Source organism: Ovis canadensis, chromosome 16 (genome assembly GCF_042477335.2).
Source record: "Ovis canadensis isolate MfBH-ARS-UI-01 breed Bighorn chromosome 16, ARS-UI_OviCan_v2, whole genome shotgun sequence".
NCBI classification, from domain to species: Eukaryota; Metazoa; Chordata; class Mammalia; order Artiodactyla; family Bovidae; genus Ovis; species Ovis canadensis.
Genome location: NC_091260.1, coordinates 79,725,710 through 79,740,244, shown reverse-complemented (window position 1 = coordinate 79,740,244; position 14,535 = coordinate 79,725,710). Strand labels below are relative to the sequence as shown.

The 14,535-nt window shown below is 54.0% G+C and overlaps 1 protein-coding gene across 2 annotated transcripts in view; it reads left to right on the top strand.

The window, feature by feature from the left end:
- The window catches only part of TENT4A (terminal nucleotidyltransferase 4A), a 41,333-nt gene extending 31,163 nt beyond the window's left edge, over positions 1–10,170 (top strand). Inside the window, exons 7-13 of one of the 2 annotated variants that reach the window (XM_069556117.1) lie at positions 226–439; positions 2,308–2,434; positions 3,417–3,517; positions 4,064–4,236; positions 4,486–4,644; positions 7,246–7,410; positions 8,011–10,170. In XM_069556117.1, the coding sequence (XP_069412218.1) occupies positions 226–439; positions 2,308–2,434; positions 3,417–3,517; positions 4,064–4,236; positions 4,486–4,644; positions 7,246–7,410; positions 8,011–8,205 (1,134 nt within the window). In that variant the 3' untranslated portion in view covers positions 8,206–10,170. The remainder of the gene's footprint in view (positions 1–225; positions 440–2,307; positions 2,435–3,416; positions 3,518–4,063; positions 4,237–4,485; positions 4,645–7,245; positions 7,411–8,010) is intronic. The other variant, XM_069556116.1, reaches the window with a different exon arrangement.
- The last annotated feature ends 4,365 nt before the right edge of the window (positions 10,171–14,535 follow it).

Sequence of the window (14,535 nt, the reverse complement as noted above, 5' to 3'; positions counted from 1 at the left end):
ATGTGTGGCTTCTGAATTTCAGAGGGTTGGAGTATAATTTAAAAATTCAGATGAGCAGATTTTCTTTCTCTTGAACACCCTTGGTTGACAAGCGATCCAGGCTCCAGTGGTGGTGGGTGGACGAGGGCCCCTGACTTCGTCCTGGGCCGGCCGTCTGAGCTCGCCGCGCGTGTGGTGTCTGCAGTGCCCAGAATCCACACACACTGGGGTGCCTCGCTTTCACAGCTGCATCCGAGAATTGACGCCCGGAGAGCGGATGAGAACCTTGGGATGCTGCTCGTGGAATTTTTTGAACTCTATGGAAGAAATTTTAATTACTTGAAAACTGGTATCAGAATAAAAGAAGGAGGTGCCTATATCGCCAAAGAGGAGATCATGAAAGCCATGACCAGTGGGTACAGACCGTCGATGCTGTGCATTGAGGACCCCCTGCTGCCTGGTAAGGACCTCGCTCTGCGCGGGCCCCCGTCTGCAGGCGCGGTGCTCTGGCCGCCAGTGCCTGCCGGGGAGAGCTCACAGGCGCCCGCCACGGGCAGTCACGGGGTCTCATGTGGAGTCCCGCTGCACTGCCGGGGTCAGGGTTGGCACGTCAGGATTCCTTGTTAATACTTCTAAATAACTTACTGTAAAGTTGCAACTTCGTTTACTTTCTGTAATCAGAGAAATGTAGAAAGTGTGAATTAAGAAAAAAACTTCTATTTTCTCTGAATAGAAATGTATTACCTGTCCGTCATAAAAACCATCTGTTTCCCGGAAGCTTGTCACATAGGAGAGTGAAGTGTGCTGGCACCCCCTCCCCTTTTGCACTCTCTTCTCCAGTCTTCCACATGTGGATATTAACATTGAGTGTTGCCTCCTTATTAATTGGCGTGTGTGCTCAGTCCTGGTCGATTTTCTGCGACCCCATGGACTGTAGCCCACCAAGCTCCTCTGTTCATGGGATTCTCCAGGCAAGCATACTGGAGCGGTTGCCATTTCCTGATCCAGTTAATTGGATGGCATCACATAATACAGACAGCTTTGCTGCTTGTGGTTTTACTTTAACAGTAAACCTGAGAGTCCTATTCTGTACGCAGAGGGAGGTTCCGATATAAGGCTGGCTGCCTTGCAGAGCCCCAGGTTAAGGTGCGTTTCCCACATCTTTGCTGACCGTCTTTGAAATCTTTGCCCACCTGGTAAGGCCAGGCATGTCCATTTTCACTTACTGTACTTTTCTTTAAGATGGCTGAGGTGAAACACATGGATACTTGTCAGTCCCACAGGTGTTTGTGGAGGGTTTATTAGGTGACAGGCCGCTCTTTGTGGGTGATAAAGTCAGAGGCAGCAGGCGACAGGCCAGGTGGTGAGATGGTCCGCTCTGGTTGCAGAGCCCTTCATGGTTTTCTGTGAGCTCACGCGCTTTGTCTGTCCGTCCACTGTCCTCCCTGGTTTTGTAAGGTCCTCTGTGGTCAGGGAAGCCTTTCTCTGTTGACATGTTGTACTTCTGTCTCTTGCATCTGTATTTGGTATTTTTTATTATTTGTGTGTGTGTGTTTCTGCTAAGTCACTTCAGTCGTGTCTGAGCTCCTTCTGACTCTATGGACTGTAGCCTGCCAGGCCTCTCTGTCCATGGGGTTCTCCAGGCAAGAATACTGGAGTGGGTTGCCATGCCCTCCTCCAGAGGGTCTTCCTGACCCAGGGATCAAACCTGCATCTCTTTTATCTCATTTATTGGCTGACAGGTTCTTTAGCACTACCGCCACCTGGGAAGCCTTTTGTCTCTTGCATTATATTTGGTGTTTTTCTAGTGTTTAGCTCATGTGTATGTTTTTCAACACCTTCAGATTTATGGGTTTTGATTTGTGGCTCCTGGGGTATGAAATTTATTTCTTAAAAGTCTTCTGAAAGACTCTCCTCTGTGGTCGCGTGGTCTGTGTGGCGCTTCCTCAGCGGTGCATTTCCCTCCCCCAGGATAGGCCTCCAGCCCCGGCATGTCTGCGTTGGGTCAGCTAAGTGGCCGGCAGTTCCTTTGTCTTCAGTGTTTGCTGAAATGTAATTGAAATAGGAAAACCCAACAGTTATTGAGCAGCTACATGAGTAAACCTGGAAAAGAGAAAATGTTGGCGCTTAAGGATATATTTCCTAAGAAAAATACCCCCACCTGAACTTGAGGAATGAGTTACATGTAAATTGAGCTTGGAAAGTCTGCTGTTTCAACAAAGCCCGCTCCTTACCTGGACTCCCTTAATGACTTCAGTGTTGCTTCATTTTATTTGCTGTCTGCAACTGTGAGAGGCCGTGCCCCTGACGGTGGCTGTCTTGTCTCAGGAAACGATGTGGGCCGGAGCTCTTACGGGGCCATGCAGGTGAAGCAGGTGTTCGACTACGCCTACATCGTCCTCAGCCACGCCGTGTCGCCGCTCGCCCGCTCCTACCCCAACAGAGACTCCGAAAGGTACCCCGTCCTGGGGGCCGCTGCCCCTGTCATTTGCCTCCACGGAGTTTGCCGCCCTGTTTTAGGAGAACCTGAGAACGCTGGGAAAGGAAGGCCTTTCAGGGGTTCAGGGTGGTCATGGTGGTCAAGAGATGAAAGGTTTTCATTTAGAGAGCTAGGATTTTCCCACGGTATTAGTTTTAGGGAGGTCATTTCTGTCTTTTAAGGCTGTGGAGTATGATGCTTTTTTCCGGCTGCCCTCAAGAAGTGGGTGTCTGGCCTTGAGGGATGCGTCCCGCCCCCAGGCCCTTCCCTGCACACTGGCCAGCCCTGAGGGACGCATCCTGCCCCTGCCCCCCTCCCTGCACACTGGTCCTTCCTGCCCCCGTTTTGAGTGCTCACTTTTCCGGTGTGCACTTTTAACTGGTGAGAAGCGTTTCTTCTGACTGCAGATTATGTGCCCATGGAGGTGGGGCTGGGATGGAGGGAGAAGCTGAGGGGAAGTGAGGAGCAGGGTTGATGACTGTCGCAGGAGGTTACTGAAGCTGGGCCGGTACGTCCATCCTCAGAGGTTATAGAAGACGCGGACTCTGAGGCTGGCACAGTGGTGGGGGCACGGGGGACTCGGTGGCTCCTGTCCCCTGGGTGTCTGCGGGCAAAGCTTTGGGCCTGTTCTGGGCACTCTGTCTCCCCCATGTGGTGGGAAATGGGGCCCCTGTGTCCCTGGGGCTAGGGGGTGGGCTTCCCTGCCTGGCGGGGACCTCGGCGGTCCTTTGTGGACAGATGGAGGGTCCAGGACTTGTGCACCTGTGCCCCCACTTTTTCTGTACTGTGTAGGTTTGGATTCAAACAGCAGAAGTCAGTCGTAAGATTACCTTAGCTTCCCCAGCTTTCACTTAGCAGAGCTCGGTGTTAGGATGTAAAGTGGCTGTTGGATAGGATGGTTGGCCGCACGGCACGCTCTGTGCTGCACTCACGCCAGTGTACCCTTACCCTTCCGCAGCACCTTAGGGAGGATCATCAAGGTGACTCAGGAGGTGATCGACTACCGGACGTGGATCAAGGAGAAGTGGGGCGGCAGGGTCCACGGAGCGCCAGACCCCGGTGAGAGGCCACCCCTCCTGTGGCTCTGCACGTCCTGACACGCCCGCAGAGCAGTGTCTGTCTTCTAGTAACAAACCGTTCATACTAAGAAAGCAGCTTGTTTCCTGTAAGAGTTTAAAGCTGTAAGGTTTAGGCCAGTGCTGTGCACACATGGCAGTTTTGAAGTTCCCAGGAGCTGCATTGTAAGTGGAAAGAAGCAGGGGAAATTAATTTTCGTAGTCTGTTTTATTCAGCTGAGTGCTCAGAACATTGTCATCTGAACGGGCAGTCAGCACCCAGAGCTGCTGGGCCTCTCGTGCCACGTGCTCTGCGTGCAGTGTGTGTTCACACCTGAAGCGCCTCGGGGCCAGGCTCTGTGTAACTCAGGTGGACCTGCACACCCGTGTTGTTTTGAACATAGTTAAGTGTACTCCAGTGGCTGAGATGTAACTTAAATTGATTGATGTGAAGTGAAACTAGCAGCTGGCTTTGTCGGCCTCATGCACAGCGTCAGGCACAGTGGGGCCTCGGGCTGAGGAGCGTGACAGCTCCACCTTCCTCCCACAGACAACAGGGTCAAGACCGCAGAGCGGATGGGCGTGTGTGAGGGGGACCAGCCTCCTCGACGAGACCCCGAGCCTCCCTTGGGCCCGCGCCTGACCCTGTCCCTGCCTGGCCCCCAGCTCCGGTCGTCCGGCTCGTCCGCCTCCTCTGTGTCCTCGCTTTCCGGCAGCGACATCGTGAGTGGCGCCCTCTGAGCTGGAGGGCTGCCGGGGATCATGGTGTACAAACTTGTGGGGAGATGAGACCAGAGGTTGGGGCGTCTCAGCTGTGATTCCATGATGTTCTTCAGTTTTGACCTGACTGGGAGGAGCCCTGGGCAGAGGGGGGCAGGCCGCATCCTGGGACCCCCTGGGGCTCGCCCGTGGCCGCTCCTGTTGCTCTGAGAGGCATGAACCTCGGGTGCAGCCCTCCTCTTGTCCCCCCAGGACTCGGACACGCCGCCCTGCACGACACCCAGCGTGTACCAGTTCAGCCTCCAGACGCCCACCCCGCTGCTGGCCAGCCTGCCCACCGCCCTGCCCATGCCGAGTGGGAAACCTCAGTCCACCACATCCAGGACGTTGGTCATGACAACGAACACCCAGGTATGCGGCTGGCTGGGCCCTTCCCAGTGACAGCCTGGGACCAGGTCCAAGGTGCTGCGCGTGGTAGAACTGACCAACACGTTAGGTTAGAGAGAGAACCTTAGACATTCTTGGAACAGGTACGTCTGTCCGGTAAGACGTTCTCATCCTTGGGCTGATAGAATGTGAGTCCGGTCGTTTTGTAGAAGTTCTTGAGCTTCACCATATGCTGTGTTTGCACCGGGGGACTCTGAGTGGGCCCAGTACTGGACCTTGACGAGGGCCACATGGTCTTTCTGCAAGTGATGTTGGCGCGCTTCATGAGGCCATTGTCCTGGGCTTGTGCTCAGAGGGCCCCTGGTGCTGTCCCTCGGCCGAGGACAGGGTCCTCAATTTCCTCGAAGAATCTCATTGTTTGCACTGTTACTCAGATTTGATACCAACTTTGACTTCTCTTCGTCATTTGCTGCATACTATGTATAGAGTTGTTTCTATTATAGTATGTCCTTTTCCAAAAAATTTAGACAAAATTAGTCTAAAAGGCAGTCTTTTAGAGGTAAGTTTTGGTGTTTTAGATTTGTAGCTACTTCCCAAATACACATCGACTCCATGTGTATAAACTCATCACATTAACGCACTTCTGAAGTAGAGTCGGCTTTCACAAGCGGTTGTAATCTGAGCAGAAGGTGATGGGGGTGCCCACATGTCCCCATGTCTCTCTGCTTTGCTGGGCTCCCCTTGTAGGTAGGGCGTTCTCAGGACACACCCCAGACTAAGGGGGTGTGGAGGCAGCAGGCGCAGGACACGCAGTGATGGCCGTTAGCATAGCCCCCCCGAAATCTTTCACTGGCACCTTAGTAAGCAAGAACCACAGAGGCAGTGCCTGCAGTGTGGACGAGGACCACGGAGGCGGTGCCTTCAGTGTGGACGAGGACCGCGGAGGCGGTGCCTTCAGTGTGGACGAGGACCGCGGAGGCGGTGCCTTCAGTGTGGATGAGGACCGTGGAGGCAGTGCCTGCACGCAGGCGAGCACCGCAGAGGCGGTGCCTTCAGTGTGGACGAGGACCGCGGAGGCGGTGCCTTCAGTGTGGACGAGGACCGCGGAGGCGATGCCTTCAGTGTGGACGAGGACCGTGGAGGCAGTGCCTGCACGCAGGTGAGCACCGCGGAGGCGGTGCCTTCAGTGTGGACGAGGACCGCGGAGGCGGTGCCTTCAGTGTGGACGAGGACCGCGGAGGCGGTGCCTGCACGCGGGCGAGAGCCGCTACAGGCAGGCGTGGGGCTGGCCTCTGCTTGGCCGGCTCCCTCGAGAGCCGTGTGCAGGTGCTGCCCGTGCACCTCCAGGGCGGCGTCAGGGCCACGTGCTGCCTCTGGTCCTGTCACCTGCACAGGTAGTGAGGCAAAAGCTAAGGCCACTCAAGGGATTTTTTTTTTCTTAAGCAAAATATTTATTCACTTTACTTGGCTTCCCTGGGTCTTAGTTGTGGCATGTGAAATCTAGCTCCCTGACCAGGGATTGAACCTGGGCCCCCAACGTTGGGAGCGTGGAGTCTGAGCCACTAGGCAACCCGGGGAGTTGTCGTTCAAGGTTTAAGACAAAAAGCTCAAAGCTCACTTTCTCATTTTATCGCCAAACTACAAATGTCACTTCCAGTGGGGAAGTGACTGAGGGAAACCCCACTTGCAAACCTCACGTGCACAGTCTCTTGAGTGTCTCACTCGTGGTGAAGTCTCCCGTATCAGGATGCAGTGGCGACACCAGCCAGGGCACAGAGCTGTCAGAGACCCCGGGAATGGGCTCTTCTCTGTGCTCCTGGGGGCACAGAGCCCCCACTGAAGAGAGGCCCTGGGTGGAAGGAAGCGTGAGGAAGGGGTGCCATCCCTGAGACCAGCTCCTGCCATAGCTGTTCCCCAGGAGGCCACAGCCACCCTCCTGAGGTTTGGGGAGCGAATGCGGACAGTTAAGATGAGAGCAGAGAGGGTCTGGAAAAGCAGGGGAGGGGCTCCCGAGCCAGCATCTCTGCCCTGATGGGAAGGTGCTGCAGAAATGGGAGGGGAGCGGAGGTGAGGGTCATCCCGTCTGCAGGCCTTCACTCCAACTGGCCCGGGGCCTCTTACCCTGCTTGACCTAGGGTGCTACCCGGAGACTCAAGGGACAGTTTCTCCGATAATTGTAGTTCTCTTGAATTTTTTGTTCACCAAACCTCACGGCTTGGGTGAATGGACATCTTCATGTTGTCATTGTGCTTCAGAGCAGACTGTTGTGAGGTTGTAGTCAGACACAGACTGAGGAGCCTGTTGTGAGATTATAGTTGGACAGACCAAGGGGCCTGTTGTGAGCTTGAAGTCAGACAGAGAAGCCTGTTGTGAGGTTGTAGTCAGACATATTCTGTGGAGTTTGTTGTAAGTTTGTAGTCAGAGACAGACTGAGGAGCCTGTTGTGAGGCTGCAGTCAGTCAGACTGAGGAGCCTGTTGTGAGGCTGCAGTCAGTCAGACTGAGGACTGTTGTGAGGCTGTAGTCACACAGCCTGAGGCGCGGCTGTGAGTGGGGCCCTTCTCGGGGCTCCTGGTAAGAGCCGTGTCGCATGGGCGCTCACGCCGTCTCTGGTCCTCTCCCCCAGACCAGGTTTACTATCCCGCCCCCGACGCTCGGCGTGGCCCCTGTGCCCTGTAGACAGGCGGGCATCGAAGCTGCTCCAGCGCTGAAGGCCGTCCACCACGTGTCCTCCCCGGCCATCCCTTCTGCGTCCCCCAACCCGCTTTCCAGCCCCCACCTGTATCACAAGGTATGGCCGCGGGGCCCCGGCGCCGGTCCCCTGCAGGCTGGCGGTCGGCCCGCGCTGGGTGCCTTCTCCGTGGAGGGAGTCCACACGTGCCCTTTGTCTCGAGGGGCAGCCTGGTCATTCAGCCTCATGTTTGTTTTCCCTGTAACGAGCAAAGTGTTAAATTACTTTAAAATTTAGTGTAGTTTAATTCATTGAGTTTGTTAGCGTAGAAGTTAAGTGCAAAGTAAAGAATATTTCCCATTTTTCTGTTAATTTCCACGGTAGGAACTTTGGTTTTCAGGAAGCAAACGATGAAGCGGGAACGATGATGCTGCCCATGGCTTTGCCTCTCCCACCACGGCACTGACCCCGGTCTTACTGCGGGTGCCCTGGACTGGGCCGGGTTTTCTGGTGCCCAGGGCCCTGGGGAGGCATGGGTCCACTGCCCTGGGGCCCCTCTAAGTCTTCCCTACACGTTAGAAATGAGGTTCAGGGAAAAGGCTGGAATGTCGGGAAGAGCCATGCTGGGGTCCAGGCTCTTGGCGCGTGGGGCGGGGGCGGGGCTGCGGGTTGGGGTCTGTCCAGGCTGGCCTCGAGCTGCGTGCCTCTTGATCTCCTCAGCAGCACAGCGGCATGAAGCTGTCCATGAAGGGCTCCCACAGCCACGGCCAAGGCGGCAGCTACACCTCGGTGGGCACTGGCAGCGTGCGGCCTCCTGTGGGCAACCGGGGCCACCACCAGTACAACCGCACCGGCTGGAGGAGGAAAAAACACACACACACAAGGGACAGCCTGCCTGTCAGTCTCAGCAGGTAATGCTCCCGGCGGTGCCGCCCGGCCTGCCTCGCAGACTGCAGCCGGGCGGCTGCGGGGCCCCGGGACCGGAGACCAGCCCCGGCCGGCCATGCTGCATGTCCCCGTGTGGTGGTCACGTCCTCAAGAACAGCTCCCTGTGTCGTCTGTGAAGCCTTATTAGACGTGGATGCTATCTGCTGCCTCCCAGGCGCCTCCTTCAAGGCCGGAGCGAGTCTGCAGGGAGCCGGGGGCCGCGTGGGGTAGGGGCGCCTCCCGGCACCGTGCCTGCCCTGCGGGTTGGGCACTTTCATTTCACGTTGTTGGAGCAGCAGAGAGCGAACCCCATTATTTGTTGGGAGATCATCATTGTTTTACTGCCCTCACGTTTTGTTTCAAATTTCAGAACTGTTTTTCTATGTAAATATTGAAAACTTATGATTTGTGCAATAACTCAGATATTTTTTATTTAATTTCATATTTTCACATAAGTTATATTGAAGGGAAGAGGGAATTTTTTTAAACAAGCTTAGATCCTTTCCCGAGTTGCATTTTCTAAGTTGGGTTCATCGTGTCGGCTGGATGTCTGATGAGCGTTGTTGTGAACACCACGAATGAGGGGCTTGGGTAATTTTTATGTTCCTTCTTCAGGTCAGACGTGAGGCCTCTCAGCCTGTGGTGAAGGAGCCGAGTCCCCGCTCCCCCAGGGGTTTGGCTCCTAAACATTCTGACCAGCTGCCCGCCGGCTCTGCCGTCCGGCCTGTCTGTGGTCCTGCTCTGACCTTGGAGTTTTAATGTTTAGGGTTTGGTTCTTTTTAACTGTAGACAACAGACCCAGCATTTAAAGTGCCAGAGTATAACTTTGTACAGGGAGAAAAGGTTGTCACGTGATAAGATCTTAGACAAGCGTGAGCCGTGAAACGCTTTAGTTTTTAGTCACGCAGCCTGTCATAATGGGTCTGGCAAGCGTCATCACAGACAATGGTACCCAGTTTTAGGAATGTGGAGAAAGGAGTTATGTTGATTCCATTGTGGAATCTGTAGCGGTATGCATTCGTTCTGTTAAGAGCATCTATAGGAGAAGTACTTGAGCTGCTTGGCGCGCCGTGGGGGGTTTTTAACACATCGCTGGAGAGCACAGCCCAGTGTCGGCCGGAATGGCCGGCGCCCGACCCGAGAAGCATCTTCTGCAAGTGTGTTCTGCCACGACAACCACTGTCTCTGTTACCCATCCCGAACACCGACGCAGCCACCCTGCCTCCCCCTGAGTTTCCCGAGCGCTGCGGGTGTCCCGGGAGTTGGGCGCCTCTCCTGGGTCATCTGGTTCCCATTTTTAAGACGGGGTTCTGACCCTGCCACACTACAGGTGGGATGGTCTTTGAAGTCCACTAGTGAGAAACGGGATGAGAAGCTTACTGCCATGACCCCGGTGGTGTGCAGAAGCGGGGCGTTCTCGAGGGCTCCGAGCGCTACACGCCCCGCTGTGTCCGCGGCCCCCGGAAGGCGGGCCCGGCCCGCTGGTGCGGAGAGGGGCCGCCGTGCCTGCAGGCTCCCTGGGGGGCTTCCGAGCCGAGTAGCACAGTTTGTCTGCGGTTCGTGATGATCCAAGGTTATCAAAAATATTTAAAGATATTTAAATTGTGAACCTATTGATAAAGAAATATTTATAAAAACTGATACGTAGGTCTGTACTAATCTCTACGCATTAGCAATATCGACTGTAACCCTCCACTAAAGAAGCACGGCGGGGACGCAGGAGCACCGCGGGTGGGCCCAGGACGGAGCCCCAGGCCTGGGTGCCAGGCTCAGCCTGTCACGGTGAGCGGATGAATTGGCCTGGCTCCCTGTGGCCACACGCTGCGGGCTGGCAACAAGATATATCATGTTTCGATTTTTTTTGTGCGTGGACAACAATGTGGAAGCTAAAATTGACATATTTTTATGTGAAGTTTTTCTATTCTTTGATTTTTAATAAACTTGGGAAACCAGGTGGTGGCTGTGTGTGTGCCTTTTTCTTTCCAGGCGGGGGCGGGCTGCCTTCTGCAGGCTTCGTTCTTGCCTTGTCCAAGGCCGGACAGCCAGCGATCATGTTGTCATTGGTTCATGAACTCGGATTCCAGTGAGGTTGCAGGCTGGGCATGGGAGAGTGAGCCCTGTCCCGGGCTAGGTGGCAGGACGTGCCAGAGCTGTTTATTGACACTGTTCATGTGTGGTTTCTGACAAGCCGATGTCACATGGCACGGCACTTCCCATTAGAGTCCTTTGTTCCACCTCTCTCTCTCTCTCTCGAGTCAACATTATACGACTTCAAAATAGCACATTTGAAACCACCGAAAATCATAGCGTGGCTTAAAATGTAGCTTATGATTAGAATGTATAAAGAAATTTATGAAAATTCCCACTCCCTTGCGTTACGGAGCTGCTGGCCTCGGCCAGAGGCCTCTAGCCCGATGCCCCAGAGCCATCAGGCCTAGAGCCGGCGCTGTCGGGCCGGTGTCGTGGGCCTGGCCTGCCTTCACGTCCTTCCAGAGAAGGCTCCTTCTGAAGACTCTCTGAGCAGCAGTCTGCAGACACCAGGCCTGGCTCCTCAGGCACCCCCCTTGCCATGAGGTCACAGAAAGCCTCCAAGGGTAGCTGACGGCCCACAACCTCAGTGGAGAAGGGAGCTGGGGCTGGGGGTGCAGGATGTGTGCCAAGCCGCTGGAGTTGTGTCCCAGTCTGTGACCCCGCCAGGACCCTCTGTCTGTGAGATTCTCTGGAGGTGAAGGGTTATGGGTGCATGTTTCTGAGCAGGGTGCCTCGCGTGGCCTTGGGCCAGGACTCGAGTGGCCTGGGGGAGCTGGGTGCGTTTGGGGCACAGGAGGCTGCCTGGGTGGGCCGCAGGAGCTGGCTGGAGGGGCAGAGGGAAGGTTCCTCTACCCTGTGGCCACCTCTGGGGGGCGGGCTGGAGGAGGGCCTTGGGTGGTCCAGCTGAGAGGACAGCTGCTGGGTTTAGGAGGTAGGGAGGGCCCACAGGTGGAGCTGTAGGGCCGCCTGGAAGACTCGGGGGCAGAAGGGGGTCTGCCCACAGCGCTCTTTGCACCAGGTTGGACAGCGTGATTCCAGGTGCCCGAGGCCTCCTGGAGGGGCAGGGACTCGGAAGGCGAGCCACGCTGGGAGCCTGAGGTGTGGGCTGTAGAGACTGCAGTCTCAAGTGTAAGCTGAGTCTCGGGGGGGCTCAGGGATGGCGAGGGGCTGCCAGTGCTGTCTGACAGGACCCTGCGTCCTACTGGGACACCACATGCCGGCGTCAGCCGTCTGGAGGGGGGTCCCTCAGCTCACTGTATCTGCGGCCCGGCCCCACGGCCTCAGTATGACCTTCTGTTGGTTCACCACGTTGTCCTGGGCCCATCAGCAGATTCCCAGGCTTCTAGATGCCCCTGTGCCCCCGTCCTGCACCCCCCGCCACCCACAGCTGGGTCTCCAGGATTTCGTCTCTGAGTTGCTTTGGGATCTCAAGTGTGCTGTCTTACCGCCATTCGAGGGACCTGGTAGCTGGGCCCCAAGCTGCCTGTGTGCACGGGGTCAGTGACGGTAAATCAGAAGCGAGTGTGTGTTTTTGTCATGCTGTGATGGGTTTTTAAGTTTGTTCTTTATAGTTGACACATTAATTGCAGGTATACAGGTACTCAGCTGGGCTTCCCTGGTGGCTCAGATGGTAAAGTGTCTGCCTGCAGTTCAGGAGACCTGGGTTCCATCCCTGGGTCGGGAAGATTCCCCTGGAGGAGGGCATGGCCACCCACTCCAATATTCTTGCCTGGAGAATCCCAAGGACAGAGGAGCCTGGCGGGCTGCAGTCCATGGAGTCAGAAAAGAGTCAGGCATGACCGAATGACTGCCACACACATACAACATTGTATTTCAGTATCTGTATAGTTTACATGGACTGGGTTGCCATGCCCTCCCGACCCAGGAATCTTCCTGACCTGGGGACCGAACCCAGGTCTCCTGCATTGCAGGCAGATTCTTCACTGTCTGAGCCACCAGGGAAACTCACTCCACTGAAAGTCATTATGAAATACTATCTGTGTTCACCAGGTGATGATCTGATGAAGCTTTGAGGAAGGTGTGATGCTTATATCCTTATACTTTAGAATTTGCAAAGCTTCTGCCAACCCTCAGGTGATTTAGATGACCAAAGGAAGCTGACTTAAAAAGGACAGGGGCTACCATGAAACACACACAGTCCCAAAGACCCCATTCAGTTCCGTTTAGTTCAGTCTCAGTCGTGTCCAACTCTTCGACCTCATGAATCGAAGCACGCCAGGCCTCCCTGTCCACACACTCCTGGAGTTCACGCAAACTCATATGTCCATCAAGTCGGTGATGCCATCCAGCCATCTCATCCTCTTTCGTCCCCTTCTTCTGCCCCCAATCCCTCCCAGCATCAGAGTCTTTTCCAATGAGTCAACTCTTTGCATGAGGTGGCCAAAGTATTGGAGTTCCAGCTTCAGCATCAGCCCTTTCAATGAACACTCAGGACTGGTCTCCTTTAGAATGGACTGGTTGGATCTCCTTGCAGCCCAAGGGACTCTCAAGAGTCTTCTGCAACACCACAGTTCAAAAGCATCAATTCTTTAGTGCTCAGCTTTCTTCACAGTCCAACTCTCGCATCCATACATGACTACTAGAAAAACCATGGCCTTGAAAACAGACCTTTGTTGGCAAAGTAATGTCTCTGCTTTTCAATATGCTATATAGGGTGGTCATAACTTTCCTTCCAAGGAGTAAGTGTCTTTTAATTTCATGGCTGCAATCACCATATGCAGTGATTTTGGAGCCCCCCCAAAATAAAGTCAGACACTGTTTCCACTGTTTCCCCATCTATTTCCCATGAAGTGATGGAACGAGATGCCATGATCTTCGTTTTCTGAATGTCGAGCTTTAAGCCAACTTTTTCACTCTCCTCTTTCACTTTCATCAAGAGGCTTTTTAGTTCCTCTTCGCTTCCTGCCATAAGGGTGGTGGTGTCTGCATATCTGAGGCTATTGATATTTCTCCTGGCAATCTTGATTCCAGCTTGTGCTTCTTCCAGCCCAGCGTTTCTCATGATGTACTCTGCATATAAGTTAAATAAGCAGGGTGACAATATAAAGTCTTGACATACTCCTTTTCCTATTTGGAACCAGTCTGTTGTTCCATGTTCAGTTCTGTTTCCTCCTGATCTGCATATAGGTTTCTCAAGAGGCAGGTCAAGTGGTCTGGTATTCCCATCTCTTGAGGAATTTCCCACAGTTGATTGTGATCCACACAGTCAAAGGCTTTGGCATGGTCAATAAAGCAGAAGTAGATGTTTTTCTGGAACTCTCTTGCTTTTTCGATGATCCAGCGGATGTTGGCAATTTGATCTCTGGTTCTTCTGCCTTTTCTAAAATCAGCTTGAACATCTGGGAAGTTCATGGTTCATTGCTGAAGCCTGGCTTGGAGAATTTTGAGCGTTACTTTACTAGTGTGTGAGATGAGTGTAATTGTGTGTTAGTTTGAGCATTCTTTGGCATTGCCTTTCTTTGGGATTGGAATGAAAACTGACCTTTTCCAGTCCAGTGGCCACTGCTGGGTTTTCCAAATTTGCTGGCATATTGAGTGCAGCACTTTCACAGCATCATCTTTCAGGATTTGAAATAGGTCAACTGGAATGCCAGCACCTCCACTAGCTTTGTTCATAGCGATGCTTCCTAAGGCCCACTTGACTTCACATTCCAGGATCTCTGGCTCTAGGTGAATGATCACACCATCGTGATTATCTTGGTCGTGAAGCTCTTTTTTGCACAGTTCTTCCATGTATTCTTGCCAGCTTTTCTTAATATCTACTGCTTCTGTTAGGTCCATACCATTTCTGTCCTTTATCGAGCCCATCTTTGTATGAAATGTTCCTTTGGTATCTCTAATTTTCTTGAAGAGGTCTCTAGTCTTTCCCATTCTGTTGTTGTCCTCTGTTTCTTTGCATTGATCGCTGAGGAAGGCTTTCTTAAAGACCCTGTACCTAGGGCTAACTCCCACTGTCTACGAGCTGCTCAAGGAAAGGTTTCTTTACTGTGTTTCCATGGCTCCGTGGGGGCGGGGCAGTCCCCCAGTAACGGATGAGGAAGCCCTAGGCCACCCCTGCTGGTGTCATTCACCGTCCATCTCCTGGGGTCCCTGGGTCCTGGAGAAGGACCAATTCGTGATTCAAAGTCCCCAGGGTGAATTCTGGAGCTTCCCTGGTGGCTCATATGGGGAAGAGTCCACCTGCAACGAGGGAGACCTGGGTTCCATTCCTCCCTGGGTCGGGAAGATTTCTGGGTCGGGAGGAGGGCATGGCCCCCCACTCCAATA